At 53.8% G+C, this 17,304-nt stretch overlaps 4 protein-coding genes across 4 annotated transcripts; 3 read left to right on the forward strand and 1 right to left on the reverse strand.

The window, feature by feature from the left end:
* Positions 1-1,429: 1,429 nt before the first annotated feature.
* Positions 1,430-4,721, forward strand: NEUTE1DRAFT_94258 (elongation factor 2; the record flags this gene model as incomplete). Its single annotated transcript, XM_009851025.1, has 4 exons — positions 1,430-1,664; positions 1,880-2,160; positions 2,215-4,442; positions 4,500-4,721. 4 exons carry the CDS (start codon positions 1,657-1,659, stop codon positions 4,515-4,517), a joined length of 2,535 nt encoding a protein of 844 aa, XP_009849327.1.
* Positions 4,722-5,289: 568 nt separating this feature from the next.
* NEUTE1DRAFT_120925 (uncharacterized protein) lies at positions 5,290-7,916 on the forward strand (the record flags this gene model as incomplete). The annotated part of the gene is made up of 4 exons (XM_009851026.1): positions 5,290-5,354; positions 5,448-5,566; positions 5,638-7,337; positions 7,419-7,916. 4 exons carry the CDS (start codon positions 5,290-5,292, stop codon positions 7,914-7,916), a joined length of 2,382 nt encoding a protein of 793 aa, XP_009849328.1.
* Positions 7,917-8,410: 494 nt separating this feature from the next.
* On the reverse strand, positions 8,411-12,118 carry NEUTE1DRAFT_78728 (uncharacterized protein; the record flags this gene model as incomplete). Its single annotated transcript, XM_009851027.1, has 3 exons — positions 8,411-9,533; positions 9,672-11,695; positions 11,791-12,118. 3 exons carry the CDS (start codon positions 12,116-12,118, stop codon positions 8,733-8,735), a joined length of 3,153 nt encoding a protein of 1,050 aa, XP_009849329.1.
* A 1,122-nt stretch (positions 12,119-13,240) lies between these two features.
* NEUTE1DRAFT_116362 (isocitrate dehydrogenase subunit 2 mitochondrial precursor) lies at positions 13,241-15,051 on the forward strand (the record flags this gene model as incomplete). Its single annotated transcript, XM_009851028.1, has 5 exons — positions 13,241-13,415; positions 13,559-13,612; positions 13,766-13,852; positions 13,927-14,049; positions 14,110-15,051. 5 exons carry the CDS (start codon positions 13,332-13,334, stop codon positions 14,899-14,901), a joined length of 1,140 nt encoding a protein of 379 aa, XP_009849330.1.
* Between the last annotated feature and the right edge of the window lie 2,253 nt (positions 15,052-17,304).

Genomic DNA, 17,304 nt, shown 5'->3' on the forward strand with positions numbered 1-17,304 from the left:
TCTTTGGGATCGTATTTGGCCACTGGGAACAAGCTGACAGGAGCTCAACTTAAGCTCTGGCCACATTCATCATTGTGTAACATGAGATCTCTAAATGTATAGCCTATTACCTATTCGAACTCGCCGAGGAAGCAACAGAACGGCGTCGTGCTTGATGTTTACCGTATGGCCGGAACTACCCGATGGTAAAGCAAAATATACGTAAGTAGATAGACCAGACGTTTACCCATGTTCAAGACCTATTCGACACTTGAAGCTATCCATTTTTCGGGGCGGCAAGGGACCGTTCCATTTGGACACACCTACTGTAGTGCTAGAACTCGCAAATTCCATCTTCGCAGCGGTACTAAATCCACTTCACTGCCTCCAGATCCCCATTAGAGTTATGTACTGTGTAGTACACCACCGATAATAAAACACGAGGGCGGAACACAGGGGGGTAAGAACCCCGGATCCGTCGAGGTACCTAGAGTGTTGACAAGCTGTTGAGCTGGTCCGGCCGGTTTACATAGTTGTATAGCTGGATGCCAGCTTATAAGAAACAACCGTGGGCCGTTTTTAGGCGGCAGATGCAGCGTTTGTCTCTCGGGACTTGCCCGGTTGAAATTCATTAAACAATTGAACTACGATGATGATGTCTCCATCCAGCTTCCTTGTGTGTTCCTGCTCGGTTGCCACGGCGAGGATCTGAGGTGAGATTACCTCTAGGCACCTCAGTGTTGCCGCCGGGAGTTGTTGAAACCTGGAACCGCCTCATGAACCTGGCTTGAGCGGGCCAAAGCTCCGACCTCCCAGAGCAGCGGAGGTCAGTAACAGCTCGGGCAGATACCTGCCAGCTTCACTAAAACACAGCATGATGTCCCGGGGCATTGGGCGGTAGCCGGAGCTTCAGATTGCTAGCTCATCAAGCGATGAATTTTCGTATTGCCCCACAAGAACTAATTCCTCAAAGTAGCGGGTGCTTCAAAGCGACGAGCTTGCAAGATAAGCTAAACCGAAAAAGAGACACATAGGTAGTGTTCGGTCAGAAGAGTCACGATGAGATGTCATGAAGTCAATGAATGCTGCTCGGTGGTGAAGTGGTTCGGTGCAGTGGCGGCGTGGTGCATTCAGATGGAGGTTCAGGATCATCATGGACATTCACTGGCCGACTCCGAATTGGGGGGAGGGGCAAAACAGGGCTTGACCCTCGTTAGGTGGTGAAGTCAGACATCAGGCGGTGCCGCGCACAAGAGGCCAGATACTGACCAATCAAACAGCGGTCTGCCGTCACTCTGCCCCACTAATGCTAACCCCTCCTTCCCCTCCCCTCGCCAATAGGTTTTTGCAGTTTGCCCTCCCCGCCCACCACCAGTCCACGGCCAGTCCCACAAGTGCAATTTGGCTACACCCAGGATACAAGGTGGCCGCCCTTCGACCCTCTTTTCCGACCTGCCTTCACTGTTTTTGGTTTGCTCGTCGGGGGCTGATACCTCTACTGAGCACTAGCATTTTTGCCAAGTTGGACTGTTTTTCCCGGGATCTTGCTTTGTCAGTTCTCGGCTGGTTCGCTTGCATTTGAGTGAGGAAAAAAAATCTCGTTCTCTCGAGACTTCTTCCTTTCCACACCACGTCAAACACCCATTTTAGCAGTGTGTGTCAGACAATACCGCCAAAATGGTCAAGTAAGTCCTCTTTCTTTGACCAAGACCGCCGTCTACATGGTCGCCTTTACTGCATCCACATCGTCGTCGCCGTCTTCGACCATGTCGTCGTCGCCGTCGTCGTCGTCGATGGTTGCAAACCTCTTCGACTTCCTCTACCCCGCCCGGAGATAAGGACATCAAGTCCGCAAACATCAATAACAACAACAACATGCTGACATTGGGCCTTTGAATAGCTTCACGATTGACGAGATCCGTGCCTTGATGGACAAGCCCACTAACGTGCGCAACATGTCCGTCATTGCGCACGTTGATCACGGCAAGTCCACTTTGACCGACTCTCTCCTCGCCAAGGCCGGTATCATTTCCTCCGGCAAGGCTGGTGAGGCTCGCGCCACGGATACTCGTGCCGACGAGCAGGAGCGTGGTATCACCATCAAGTCTACTGCCATCTCCCTCTACGGCACCCTCCCCGATGAGGAGGACCTCAAGGACATCGTTGGCCAGAAGACTAACGGTACGCTATACCTTTCCCACAGACACTGGTAGGCCAGGAACTAAGACATCACAGGCAAGGATTTCTTGATCAACTTGATCGACTCCCCCGGTCACGTTGATTTCTCTTCCGAAGTCACTGCTGCCCTCCGTGTCACCGATGGTGCTCTCGTTGTCGTCGACACCGTCGAGGGTGTCTGCGTCCAGACCGAGACCGTCCTTCGTCAGGCTCTCGGTGAGCGCATCAAGCCCGTTGTTGTCATCAACAAGGTCGATCGTGCTCTTCTCGAGCTCCAGGTCTCCAAGGAGGACCTCTACCAGTCCTTCTCTCGTACCATCGAGTCCGTTAACGTCGTCATCTCTACCTACTTCGACAAGACCCTCGGTGACGTCCAGGTCTACCCCGACCGCGGTACCGTTGCCTTCGGTTCCGGTCTCCACGGCTGGGCCTTCACCATCCGCCAGTTCGCCACCCGCTACGCCAAGAAGTTCGGTGTCGACCGCAACAAGATGATGGAGCGTCTCTGGGGCGACAACTACTTCAACCCCAAGACCAAGAAGTGGACCAAGAACGGCACCTATGAGGGCAAGGAGCTCGAGCGTGCCTTCAACCAGTTCATTCTCGACCCCATCTTCAAGATCTTCTCCGCTGTCATGAACTTCAAGAAGGACGAGGTTGCCGCTCTCCTCGAGAAGCTCAACCTTAAGCTCGCTACTGACGACAGAGAGAAGGAGGGCAAGCAGCTCCTCAAGGCCGTCATGAAGGCCTTCCTTCCCGCTGCTGACTGCTTGTTGGAGATGATGATCCTCCACCTTCCTTCCCCCGTCACCGCCCAGGCTTACCGTGCCGAGACTCTCTACGAGGGTCCCCAGGACGACGAGGCCGCCATGGCCATCAAGACCTGCGACCCCAAGGGTCCTCTCATGCTCTACGTCTCCAAGATGGTTCCCACTTCCGATAAGGGTCGTTTCTACGCCTTCGGTCGTGTCTTCGCCGGTACCGTCCGCTCCGGTCTCAAGGTCCGTATCCAGGGCCCCAACTACACCCCCGGCAAGAAGGAGGATCTCTTCATCAAGGCCATTCAGCGTACCGTCCTCATGATGGGTGGCAAGGTCGAGCCCATCGACGACATGCCCGCTGGTAACATTGTTGGTCTCGTCGGTATCGACCAGTTCCTTCTCAAGTCTGGTACCCTTACCACCTCCGAGACTGCCCACAACATGAAGGTCATGAAGTTCTCCGTCTCCCCCGTCGTCCAGCGTTCCGTCCAGGTCAAGAACGCCCAGGATCTTCCCAAGCTTGTCGAGGGTCTCAAGCGTCTCTCCAAGTCCGATCCTTGCGTCCTTACCTTCTCCAACGAGTCTGGTGAGCACGTCGTTGCTGGTGCTGGTGAGCTCCATCTTGAGATTTGCTTGAACGATCTTGAGAACGACCACGCCGGTGTCCCTCTTACCATCTCCGACCCCGTCGTCCAGTACCGTGAGACCGTCGCTGGCAAGTCCTCCATGACTGCCCTCTCCAAGTCTCCCAACAAGCACAACCGTCTCTACATGGTTGCCGAGCCCCTTGAGGAGGACCTCTGCCTTGCCATCGAGGCCGGCAAGATCACCCCCCGTGACGATTTCAAGGCCCGTGCCCGTATCCTCGCTGATGACTTCGGCTGGGACGTCACTGATGCCCGTAAGATCTGGGCTTTCGGCCCCGACACCAACGGTGCCAACTTGCTCGTCGATCAGACCAAGGCCGTTCAGTACCTCAACGAAATCAAGGATTCCGTTGTCTCCGGTTTCCAGTGGGCCACCCGTGAGGGTCCCATCGGTGAGGAGCCCATGCGCTCCATCCGCTTCAACATCCTTGATGTTACCCTCCACGCTGATGCTATTCACCGTGGTGGCGGTCAGATCATCCCTACTGCTCGTCGCGTTCTTTACGCTGCTACCCTTCTTGCCGAGCCCTCGCTCCTCGAGCCCGTGTTCTTGGTCGAGATTCAGGTTCCCGAGCAGGCCATGGGTGGTGTCTACGGTGTCCTCACCCGCCGTCGTGGTCACGTCTTCGGCGAGGAGCAGCGCCCCGGCACTCCCCTCTTCACCATCAAGGCCTACCTCCCCGTCATGGAGTCTTTCGGCTTCAACGGCGATCTTCGTGCCGCTACCTCCGGCCAGGCTTTCCCCCAGTCCGTCTTCGATCACTGGGAGCGTCTCCCCGGTGGCTCTCCTCTCGACTCCACCTCCAAGGTCGGTCAGATCGTCCAGGAGATGCGCAAGCGCAAGGGTCTCAAGGTCGAGGTTCCCGGCTACGAGAACGTAAGTTTCACTTTGCTCTATGATGACGGGTAATATGTTGCTAACAAAGCTGTACAGTACTACGACAAGCTCTAAGTCACGTCTACCCAAGGCGTATGGCACCGTTCTCAGTGCTCTTGCCCAGATTAAGGCTGGAGCAGTTCGATATTTACTGAGATTTGACCTTTGAGGCGTCGGGAAGGAGGGACGAGATACCGAGGAATTTTTTGGTAGATTCCTTCCTTTAGCATATTTGGCTTGTCATGTAGTCACGAAAAAATGAATTTCCTTGCGATGACCAAATAACTAGACCCAAAGCTGCTTACGTTGTGCTGTGTTACAAGTTTTGACAGAGGTTTTGGTTGCGTCCTTGCATATCTCGAGTTTCCGCGAGGATTTATCAGTTTACGGCATCATGTGAATTCGAAATTCGAATATGGGAGATAAAGCAGCTCCTGTTTGCTCTATTCGTTCAATGTCCAATTTTGCCGTTTTGAAACTTCCATGTGACACGATCTGTCGCTGCAGCCACGCATGGTCACTGCGGGGCTTGCGCGCTAAATTGCTTCGAAGGTCCCATGGTCGAGCGCGACGCGCTGAGATGAGTTGCGCTGCGCTGCGACTTATTGTTTTAGCTCGCCTATCAACTGAACCAGGGTTCCTTCCATTCCCGAACCCCCCTCCCCCCCCCCCCACCCCCCCAAAAAAAAAAAGTTGCGACGCAGCATAACCGTAAGACGACGATACCAGCATTCCTTGACCTGGGGGACTACACGCCATCTTCTTGGCGTCTTCAATATTCGATACCTCTACTCACTGCCATATCTCTATGGCTGCGTCTATTATTTGATATACCCATCAGAGCAAAATGCTCTTCCCCGAAGAAGACGAGGTGCACCTGAAAAGGTGGATCGTGAAGCGGCTAGAAAATACGTCAGTGACCCTAGCACCCCGTCCTCTACACACCTAGATGTAGTCCCTCATAGGCCTTCATAGACCACAGCTAATCATCTCCCGATAATATAGATCAGATGCCGACGCCGATGTTCTGGCCGACTACGTCCTTGCCCTCTTGCGCACCAACGGCGAGGTTGAAGAAGTCCGCAGACTTTGCGAAACCGAAATCCCAGATTTCCTCAAAGAGGGTAAGAGAACGGTCACCCACGGACCGGGTAACGAAGAGGCGAAACTAACACGAGTGCGTGTGACCAACAAGATTCTTCGGTATTCGTCCGCGATGTTTTTCAGGCCATCGCCTACAAATCGTACCTGCCCGACGCCCCTTCCGTCCCGAAGCCCGCCCCTCCTCTGCCTGCCTTTGCCGCCCCTCCCGTCGCTTTTCCCACTATCCAACCGCCCGGATTATCATACGACGACGCGCCAGGCCATCTCCCTCAGTTCCCTTCGTACACCGGTCAATCGCGAAAACGGTCCTTCGACGGACGAGATGAGACGGATGGAAGAGATGGCCAATATGGGGGCAGGGCACTAAAGCAACCTCGCCGGGGAGCCGGATTTGGCCCTGGTGGCCGCGGAGGCAGGCCAGACGCTGGGAATGGCTACCTCCCCGCGTATCCGCCCTATCCCGAGAACGGTCAGTTGCCCCCGGGCTTCCTGACGGGCATGTCCGAGACGCTGGCAGCGTTGCAACAACAAATGGGATTGTCTGCGCCCCCTGGTTATCCGGCCCCAGCTCAAGGTCAGAGAAGGCGAGCACGGTGCCGTGACTACGAGACAAAGGGATACTGTTCACGCGGTAACACTTGCCTGTTCGAGCACGGGGACGACTCTATTTACGTTCCTCCTCCCAGCACCTCGTTCGGTACACAATATGCGGCTCAACCGAATCCAATCGAGGAATACGATCCCACCAACCCTGGCATCTTCACCTTGCCACCCAACCTCCCCCCTCATCAGTCTATTCATCAGGATGGGGTGCATCCTTCCAGAAGCAGAGGAGGCAGACAACAGGGGCCGAAACGTCGCCCGAAAGCGCCCTTTTCTGCCGACGGCCCCGTATTTGACCGCACCAAGTCAACCATCGTGGTGGAAAACATTCCAGAGGAGAACTTCGACGAGGAGCAGGTTCGCAGATTTTTCTCCCAATTTGGAAACATCCTGGAGGTCTCCATGCAGCCTTACAAGCGGCTGGCCATTGTCAAGTATGATAATTGGGCATCGGCGAATGCGGCTTACAAGTCACCAAAGGTGGTTTTCGACAACCGGTTCGTCAAGATCTTCTGGTACAAGGAAGAAGACTCTTGTCTACCACCTTCTGTACCTCTAGGTGGAAGTTCCGAGAAGCATGGTGAGGCAGGCGAAGACGATTACTCAGCGGCTGTGCCCGAGATAGACATGGAGGAGTTTCTACGAAAACAAGAAGAGGCACAAAAGGCCCACGAGGAAAAGTTGCGAAAGCTGGAGGAAGTGGAACGCCAACGTGAGGAGCTTGAGAAGCGTCAGCAGGAGCTGCTTGCTAGGCAGCGCGAAGAGAAAGCCAAGCTGGAGGCCAAGCTGAAGTCCAAGCTGGGCGGTGGGAGTCAGCAGGGCGATGGCAGTGATGATGGATCTAAACCGAAGTCCATTAGCGAGGCGCTGCGTGCCCAGCTTGCAGCTCTCGAGGCCGAGGCTAAGCAACTGGGCCTCGATCCCGACGCTATGGATACGTCTTTTTCGACGTCCTCGTGGAACGCTAGGGGCGGATACTACGGAAGGGGCGCGTTCAGAGGGGCGTATAGAGCCAGAGGCTTTGCTCCGCGAGGATACCGCGGCGCTCCATTCCACGGTGGCGCTAGGGGTAATCACCACGCTGCTTACGCAATGTACTCCTTGGACAACCGACCGAAGAAGGTCACTCTTACCGGTGTGGATTTCACCGACCCTGAGAAGGACGAGACGCTCAGGCAGTACCTCTTTGTAAGTTACCAGGACATCGATCGTTTTTTTTTTCCTGTTGCTGCGTGTGAACCTTGTGAACCTAACTGGAACGTCATTTAGGGCATTGGCGAGTTCACCAACATTCAAACCACCTCCTCAGCAACGGACATCACCTTCACAGATCGCAAGACAGCCGAGAAGTTTTTCAACGGTATTTTGCTGAACGGCAAGGAAATCCCCGGAATCGATGGTCAAATCGAAGTGGCATGGAACCCAAGCAGCGGCCCTGGCTCCAGTTCAATGGCTAGTACCCCAGGCAGCAGCAGCAGCACGGGTGCCGGCGCGACCGTTCAGAAACCCCATTCAGCGCTGTCCGCAGCGGCCATGTCCTTCGTTCCCGGTGGCGGACCACAAGCGGGTGTCGGTGGTGATGGTGATAGTGCCATGGGCGGCGCAGGAAGCGTCAGTGGTAGCGATAAGGACGTTAACATTGTGCTGGAAAGGAGCGGGAACCACAACGGTAATGGGCTTCATCATAACAACCAACATTATGAGAGCCACAAGCAGGGAGACATGGATTATGATGTTGCCGATGAGAATCAGTGGGAAATGTCCTAGATGGAGCTGGGAGTTTGGAGGCTTTTGTCAAGAAGATCGTGGGAAGATGCGGCAACGTCCATATGGGAGCTCCAAACCGTTGAAAAGAGTTTCATGAGATCAAGGTTTTGAAAGGCGATGACTAAGGTGGGCCGTTCGGTATTCGGTCTATGAGGACCAGAACACGCCCAAGAATGGGAGGCTCTCATTGTCATCAATATGAATGAGGAGCACCAACGGTTCCACCGCTAGGGGTCAAATGCCCCGGTTTAGGGCCGGTGGTGAAAGTGCGGGAACAGACTACCTCGTGCTTGCTGAGGCAGAGCGAAAGTGCGTACGTAAACAGTCAAGCACGTTGACTGGAAGTATTTTGCACACTGGTCTTAAAGACCATACTCACTCATTCCTCGCTATTTGTGTGAGTACAAGGTAAAAGAAAGCAGGCTGCATAGAAATGTAGTTCTAGGACACTATTTTCACGGGACTGTATTAATATAACCTGGCCTCGAACGAGACGTTATCTGCTCATGTTGTATGTGATCATTATAAAACTTTTGATCGATATACGGTAGGTCTCAAGCATCGACAGCTCCGTAGACACATGAAAAAGAAATTCATGGCCAGACACTAATTGACAATGAACATCCGTTGAAGACACCAATTATCGATGACTGGTCATGATTTTCCTACATACATAGGCCCTCCCTCCCCCTTCTTCTCCTCCTCACTTCCACTGAACAAAGGCTGGCATGCACCTTCGGAATACTGACTTCTGATCTGTAATCCACAAGACAGAGTTACTTCTTCCCATGAAAAATCCCGCCCTATCCCATTTCTCTACCTCTCGCTCCCCGTAGTCCCATAGCTACGCCCCGTATCCCGCGTATCCGTTCTCTCCAGGCCGCTCATATCTCCGACCTGAGCAGCCAACATAGCAGCGGACCCAGCCGAAGACCCGGCAGTAGCGGCAGGACCCGTAGTCTTTTTTGGCTTCCTAAAGCACGCAAACTCGCTCTTGCTCGCCTCCCTCAAGCGCTTCAAGACAGCCCGCATCTCAGGCAACTCAGCCTGCAGCCGCGTCCTCGCATCATTGTCCGTCCGGCTATCCAGCTCCTGGTACACGGCACTTTGGAGCTCCGAGGCGCGGTCGGTGGTGTAGTGGTTGAGCGTCTGGGCGACAAACTCGACGTCAAGCGTGGCCTGCATGAGCATGCCCAGGTCGTAGCGGGCGCGGGTCTTGAACGCCTCAAGTAGCTCGCGCGACGTTTGCTCGAGTAAGAAAGAGAGCACCTGGCTGGTTAAGGAGGCGGCCGTCGTGGAAACCTGCGTGTGCACGAGCACGAGGTCGAGCAGGGCTTCGTAGATGTAGGGCTTCACCTCGCGTGGCTTCTGGCCCGAGGGGGGAGGCCAGTCAGAGGCGGTCACGCCGGCGCGGACGATGCGACGTAAGGACTCGATCGAGGGGCGGGTGTAGGATTGGAAGAGGCGGGCGTCGATCTGACCGAGGACGTCCCGGATGGTCTTGGTTTCGTCAGTGAGCTTGACGGAGAAGGCGTTCTCGAATTGGGTGTTGAGGTTTGGGACAACTTCGGAGCGGAGAGCTTGGAGGTTGCTGAGGGTGAGAAGCATGCGGACATTCTAGGGATGGTCGTTAGCAATCTGTGCCGAGGATGGAGTATTAAGTAGGGGATTGGAACCGCTTACACTATCGCCGGCGTCAATGGTGGCGCCCCCGATTGTTGATACCCGCAGCCTAGAGGGGTTATTGACAAGAACAAAATCATTGGCATCCGTCGTCCAGTCATCGTCAGGCTTCTTGATGGGTAGCTCTGCGTTTTCTACCATGCCATGGAGGGCTTTGTAGAGCGTGGTGACATACTGACTCCGCACCATTTGTAGCAGTTTCGTCGCAGGCGGTAGGACAATATCCTCGGCCCCGGGCTTAGTCATGGCTTCGGAAACATATAGGATCTTTTGCATTCCGCTTAGCAAAGCCCTCTCAAATGCGGCAAAGCTGGCGGGCATCTTTGTCACATCCTTCCGGGTCGGTGACCTGTTCCAGTCCTCCACATATTTGATGTTCTCGGAATCTCTGTTCCATGCGGCGCAAAGAGCAGTTACACATCTCTCCCTGGTTGCGTTCACGAGACTTCTCAGTTGCTCCAACTCTGAAGGGTCACCCTTGCCGACCGGGGCAAGAGAGGCCATATCAGAAGCCCCAGATCCGACGAGAGTGAGCATTTTCGCGAGGTAGTGGGCTCCGCTGATTGAGTTGGACCACGGTGGCCAGAACGCAAACTTCTCCCAGGCTTCTCCTCGCTTCGGTGATGGGGGCGGAAGGTTATTCGGGTCGAGATTGATAGGAACTTGTAGGGTAGTGGCCTGAATGGCTGACCCTGGTGTTGTGGATGGGCTCGGTGTGTTCGGTGTTGACGGTAGAGGAGACACAAGCGCAGAGAGGTCTTCCGGTGGAGGGCCGGTAAAGAAGGACAGAACATGCTCCCTGATCATGTCAACCAGCTCGACCGTGGCCCTCTGCAGTTCCTGGGAGCTCTGCTGGGTGAGTCTGTGATGTCCCTGCGATTCCCCCTTGTAGCCAAGAGGGAGAGTTCTCTGAGTATTGCCGTCCATGAAGCCTTGTACTGTTTGCCAGAATTCAACGACTTCACCCAAAATGCCCTGAGGCGACATGAGGTTGTTCATGAAAGCCACTATCGTCTCCCAAACATCCAGAACCTCGGCCGAGTCAAAAGTCGGTGTTTTGCTTTCGATGGACTGCCTGCCGAGTCCTCTCAGATTTGACGCTATTGATTGAGGGCTAGGCTTCTCAACATTTGCTAGACGTCGTCGCAGCACTTCGATTTCGACCTTTGACTTCTCCGCTGTCGATTGAATTCTACTTTTCAGATACGCAACCCGGCTCTGTAACCATGCCCAGATGGGGTTCTCCTCAACACCTAGTTCCAGGAGAAGCGTTATCAGGTCCATATGCTGATCATGCGCCTGTCCTGGTGTTGCGTCCGACTTGGCCATTGCCTGAGGGGACACGAGTCTTCGCCACATGTCTCTCTTTAACAACTGTATCTGCTCGTCGACATCATGCCACATTCGTGCTGCAAGGAGGATCTTGTACAGTTGTGCCTCAGTGGGTTCGCCTGACCCGATATTCTGGGCGATCTGCTTCGCTTCATCAGCGAATCGTCTGGCCCTGTTATACTCCTCAACCAAACTCTCGTGATCTTTCCGTTTGATACTCTCGGCCAATGCAGCACTGATCTCGACATAGTCTTTGTAGGTATCAAGAGAGGACCCCACTGTCTTTAAGTGTTCCTCCTTCTCACGTCCGCCCAATGCGGGTCCCCAGAAATCCTCAGCCTTGGCAGAAACATCGAGCAAAGGAGCCTTTACGCCCATGACACCGTACTCACTCTCCCTGATCAGCGCATTCTTCTTTCGAGGGTCAATCGTCGGGCCCATGGAGTTTGCCAGACCACCAGCGGCACTGGTACTCTGAAAACTATTCCGACTAGCGTGCCTTGAGTGAGCCCTGGCACGGGGAGCTGCTGGCTCCGCCCCGCGATACTTCATCTCCTTGTAAACATTGTCGATTGTAGCCTTTGCCCTGACGAAACGTTCGAAATTTGACTCGACGAGAACCTTGAGGGATGCCGACTTTTGGTCGATCGACTGGTTCAACACTTCCAATCCGTTGAGTAACGCTTCAGTACTGTCAGTCGCATGGACCTGAGATAGAAAAAGCGCCGGGGAAAATGTCGTCGATGAAAGCAGAAATCGATTTCCTAGATCAAACCAATTGTATGTCAATGATGAAGTCCCCGTTTGGGCCATCGGCTGCTGCCCTCGCTATGCGCAGCGGTCGGAAGGTTAAACTCACGGAGCTTTGAGTCATCTTGCAACGGAACTCCCATCTGCTTCAGCGTCCGTACCACACTGTCGGTGGTACCCAAGGGGTCGGGTTCGTCCCTCTGAACCAGATTACCAACACCACTGGCCGAAGTTTCGGAACCGGGCACCACGCTACTCCTGTTGCTCACAACCCGCTCCAGCGCCTGGAACCTTGACTTCCTCCTGTTGGCCTTTTGCTTCGCCGTTTCATCGTCGGAAACATCACTGTTGTTGTCCTTCTCGGCCGGCCACTCGACTAGGTTGAGAGAGGAGACTTGATAAAAGTCAAGAATGGTCCGCTCTGTGTCGGCCGCCATGGTGTCCTCTTAGCTCTGACAGAAGTCCCGTCGATCCTCGGCCTTGGAAAGTCGGGCTCGCTATCCTCGCTGTTACCGTATCCGTAATTCGAAATGAATGCGTCCGTCTTACGGCCAGTTGTGTCCATGCAATTCGAGTATCGTAATTAAACCGTTATGGCGTGTGTCGAAACTTGGATCCTGACAGTTTGGTGTCGCTTCTTTCCCGCGTCCTCGGTCAGTCACCCTGACACCAGCGTGGTTGATGGGGGCACTTGGCAGTCCAGGGGTTCAGTGGAGCATTTGCGGGGGTGAGTGCTGTCCAGTCGCGTGTTTAAGAGGGCGCTCGCGAAGGGTAGGTCTTAAGCTATGGTGCTTGTGCTCACCTGTAACGCGGGCGGTCAGCAGCAAGGGAACTGAGGTGCCCCTGGGACTGGTATACTAGTACCTGGGCTACGGCCTTTGGCAGATGAACCGCGAATGTACGTATTCGCGGCACTCCAAGGCAGGCGCAGGCACATGATGTAAGGCCACAGGAACGGACAGAAAGGAGGCTGCACAAAAGGCTTCCGTCGCGTCCGGTACAGTACGTATCCTAGAGCATCATCTTTAATTACTTCCCGTTCTTGCAGGGCATGCGGGATGCTCGGGCGCGACTGATAAAGTAGCATGGATATTACACTCCATCATACGTAGAGGTATGTATACTACCTTCCATAGGTACCTAGAGGTAGGTAGGGACACACAGCTGGAGGGACAGTGGAAGATGCTACCTCTAGCAGTTTAGCACTGATTAGCAGCCCGCGTATTACTAGCTTCGGGGACGGCCCGGCGATTGTGAAGGAGATACGAAAGTCCGGCTAGCTTCCGGGTATGGGTGGGGTTGAGAAGACGTCAGGTTCGCCTTACGGCCAGGAGTGGAAGCAGCGAAGAAGTGGCAGACGGCGGAAGACAGCAGCTAGACGGGCCAAGCCTTGCATTGACTGGCGCATCCCGGCTGCGCACGGTCCAGACGAATGGGCTCAAAAACTTGTACTGGTGAACGTGGTGGGCTGGCACGCTGGTTGGCTGTGGCTTTTGTTTTGCGGGAAGACCTCCATCACTTTTTACCTCATCTACGGACTTTTCCCTGATCCTGATAATTCTCTGTACCCGTCCGCACCACTTACACTCCTTTCTTCCGTACACATCAGGGTTCTCCGGGAAGAGGTGTCATCCGCAAACCACCTCCAAAATGCTCGCCCTTAGATCAATTGCCGCTCCTGCGCAGCGCCAGGCCTTCCGCGCCGCTCCCCGCGCCGTGTCGGTTTCCTTCCAGGTATGGTGGTAGCTACCAAGCAACAGCAAGGGACGGAATATGGCGGTTCTCACTGCCCACTCCCCTGCCGTAACTGCAATCCTGTGGTTATGTTGTGTGAGACATTGAAGAACCCATCTAACTCTTATCTCTTGGTCTTACAGAACCGTTTCTACTCTTCCCGCGTTGCCCAGTTCACCGGCCAGAAGGATGCCAGCGTAAGCCATCCTGCCCCCCATTTCTCGATGGAAGAAAAACGAAGGCTTTGCGACAGCCCACGACGACGGGGTGTCGGGTTTGAAAACCACTCAGACCCGGTCGCGATATGCTACTGTTCCAGATTACGGATAGACCGCTAAAGGTTTCAACAGGGCAAGTACACTGTCTCCTTGATCGAGGGTGATGGCATTGGTCCCGAGATCGCCGTTGCCGTCAAGGACATCTTCGCTGCCGCTCAGGTTTGTTCAACACCTCCGCCTGCCTGTCTATCATATGGGCATCGACGCGCGGTCTGCTGACACTTTAAAACTAGACGCCCATTAACTGGGAGCCTATCAACGTCGACCCCATCCTCAAGGATGGCAAGACCGCTATTCCTGATGCCGCCATTGAGAGCATCAGGCGCAACAAGATTGCCCTCAAGGGTCCCCTCGCCGTATGTTGGCCTCCTGGCTTCCGAATCGCAAAGATGACAGCCTTACTGAACTCTGTCTAGACTCCCATTGGCAAGGGCCACGTTTCCCTCAACCTGACCCTCCGCAGGACCTTCAACCTTTTCGCCAACCTGCGCCCTTGCCGCTCCGTTGCCGGCTTCAAGACCCCCTACGACGGCGTTGACACCGTCCTTATCCGTGAAAACACCGAGGGCGAGTACTCTGGCATTGAGCACGTCGTTGTCGATGGTGTCGTCCAGTCCATCAAGCTCATCACCCGCGAGGCCTCCGAGCGTGTCCTCCGCTACGCTTTCGAGCAGGCCCGCGCTATCAACCGCAAGAAGGTCCGCGTTGTCCACAAGGCCACCATTATGAAGATGTCCGACGGCCTCTTCCTCAACACCGCCCGCGAGGTTGCCCAGGACTTCCCCGATATCGAGTTCGATGCCGAGCTTCTCGACAACACCTGCCTCAAAATGACCACCGACCCCACTCCCTACAACGACAAGGTTCTCGTCATGCCCAACCTTTACGGTGACATTCTCTCCGACATGTGCGCCGGTCTCATTGGTGGTCTTGGTCTCACCCCCTCCGGCAACATCGGTGATGAGTGCTCCATCTTCGAGGCCGTCCACGGCTCCGCCCCCGATATTGCTGGCAAGGGTCTTGCCAACCCCACCGCTCTCCTTCTCTCCTCCATGATGATGCTCCGTCACATGGGTCTCAACGAGTACGCCGACAAGATTGAGAAGGCTGCTTTCGACACCCTTGCTGAAGGCAAGGTTCTGACTGGTGATCTTGGTGGCAAGGCCTCCACCAAGGATTTCACTTCTGCTATTATCGACAGGCTATGATACCATAACTTTTCCTGTAATGCATTTTCTTGGCTAGTAGGGTTCCTGTAGTAGACTGTATCACAACGATCTATTCCCTTTGTTTATAAGCCCAAATAACGGTGGTTCTTTTCGTTGAGAAAGTTGAATTTTACAAAGGCGTTGAAGGTACCCATCCTAATCCTTCGATGCCCTTTTAAATTACTCTGCGTTGCGTGCTTGGCAGACTAGTTTGGGTGCCAGATCTTTGGTCACTATACTTCCTCTCCTCTGCTTGCGCATACGTCACATGTATGTTTTCTAACCCTTAGACATGAACCAATTCTTGAGGGATCACATGCGACGAGGTGATCTGTTGTTCCCGGAACTTCTCGGTGGCCGTGACTTCAGTTGAAGTTAACGCAGAGGAAGGACTTCACGATCAGCTCCGGTCTATCTGGCCTGACGTGAAGCTGTTTGTGATGGTCGTAGTGGAGTTACTTTCACCAATGCTTGCCAAGGCTTGCAGAGGTAGTTCAAGAGGCAGTTCTACCCCCTTTCTTCCTCGAGCTTCAGTCGTGAAACCAAGCGGCCGGCAGAGATATTACATCAGCCATGTCACCTCTACGGGTACCTACATGTTGATGGTCGACAAGCTGCCAATGACTGAGTAACTGGCGGTGATGGCACAACCCCTTTTACCCCCACAGTGGGCTCAACTTCCCGTCCTTACCCACGGGTGATACTTTGGTCCAATGCAGGAGCCGAGACGGGAATTGGGCCATGTCAATCAACTCTCCCCCACCCTGTTCCGAGAACGACACTGAAGTCTTTTCCTATCATCCTTCCAGGTCGAGTAATCGGATACTGAACATCCCCAAGTTCTCTCATGTTTCGAACTTTCAATGTTTATGAGAGTTTCCCTGCTCTTCATGAAAGACATCCTACACTGGTCCAGTTTCGATGAATATGCCCGATCTGAAACAAGTCCCTACTTTTTGGGAAACTGGTAGCGATATTGTTACCGATACCGGAGGACAGAGTCCCCAAGCATATGATAGAGATGACGGCACCGAGTCAGTCTAGGCTGTTCTATCAGCTTTCTAGTTCAACTTTTTCCCCTTCTAGCGCCTATGTGGGAAACCCCCTATCAATCAATGTGTTGTCGTTGTTCCTTAACGCTGTGGCCGCGATGTCCCGATGTGAGGCTCCTCCTTTCTGCGGGTGTTGTGGGGGGGCTCGATTGGTTCATCTCTTGGCTGTCGACGGACATATTTATCCTCACCAATTAAAGATCGCTGCGGATACCCTGTGCTTCCGTTTAGGGAAAGCGGTATGGAGTTATCATGACGTCGCTCCATCAAGACAGTTGGAAAACTGTCGATAACTGTGACCGGCTCTCTTCTAGGTTGTCAATATTAGGGTTACACACGGGCATCCAGGCCAAAACTTTACCATCGACGGACTGGGACAGACTGTGTAAGATGAATGCTGCTACACACTAGTTTTATGACCCCAAAATGCCCACATTGAATTACTTTGTACATATCCTTTTTATTCCCGTCCGTCACAGGTTCCAGCGATGGATGGAATAGGGGCTCGGCACCGAAGAGAGGCCGGCGCTTCTTTCCACCATGCAATCCGGAAGGTGCGGATATGACGGCAAATCATTTGAAGTTCACGAGGTAACCGCCACACTTCCTCGATATAGACGCGAAGAGCGCGATGCCCAAAGCCCATTGTCAACACATAGGTACCTAGGTATATGGCGTAATATTAATCACCCAATCCCTCTCTGCTCCGCACATCCAAAAGTTCAACGTTTACTCTCATGTTGTTACGAAATACTTTTCAAAGTTGTGCCACCATCGATTGTCAGAACATATGGCACTTTGCGGTCAACTGCCTACAGTAACGATCCTCAGCCCAACTAACGTAAACCGGCAAGTCGGATAATCGGCAACATTTCGTCTCGTGGCGGCCGCACATCACATCAGCGCATCACCGACGAACTTGTGTCTCAGAGGGGGTCTCAGAATTCCCGAGAGAATACTAGACATCTCCATGGAAACGGCTACGCAGTATACGCAAGTTACCAGTTGACATCTCGATAACGTTGGCTTCTAAGGGTGGCAACGACCGGGTAACCACACCCCTCCAGCGAACTCGAAGGTTGGCCGTTTAGGCGTAACAACCGAGTCCAACGGGGCAGTGGAAAACTTCCAGAAAATAATGGAGGTTGCCCGGAACTACACATCGGATTTCGGTGAGGAATCGTGTTATCGTTCCAAGTGTGCCTTACGCAGACCGCGAAATGCTTTGGTTTGACGCATAGTGGTAGCTGGCGGGAACATCGGTGATTCTCATTTTGGATTGTTCGAGCGCTTGTGCATTTCTTCGCAACACCGAGTCTCTGGCTCACTGTCTCGCATCAGAACAAAGAAC

The sequence above is a fragment of the Neurospora tetrasperma genome (genome assembly GCF_000213175.1).
Source record: "Neurospora tetrasperma FGSC 2508 unplaced genomic scaffold NEUTE1scaffold_2, whole genome shotgun sequence".
Classification (NCBI taxonomy): domain Eukaryota; kingdom Fungi; phylum Ascomycota; class Sordariomycetes; order Sordariales; family Sordariaceae; genus Neurospora; species Neurospora tetrasperma.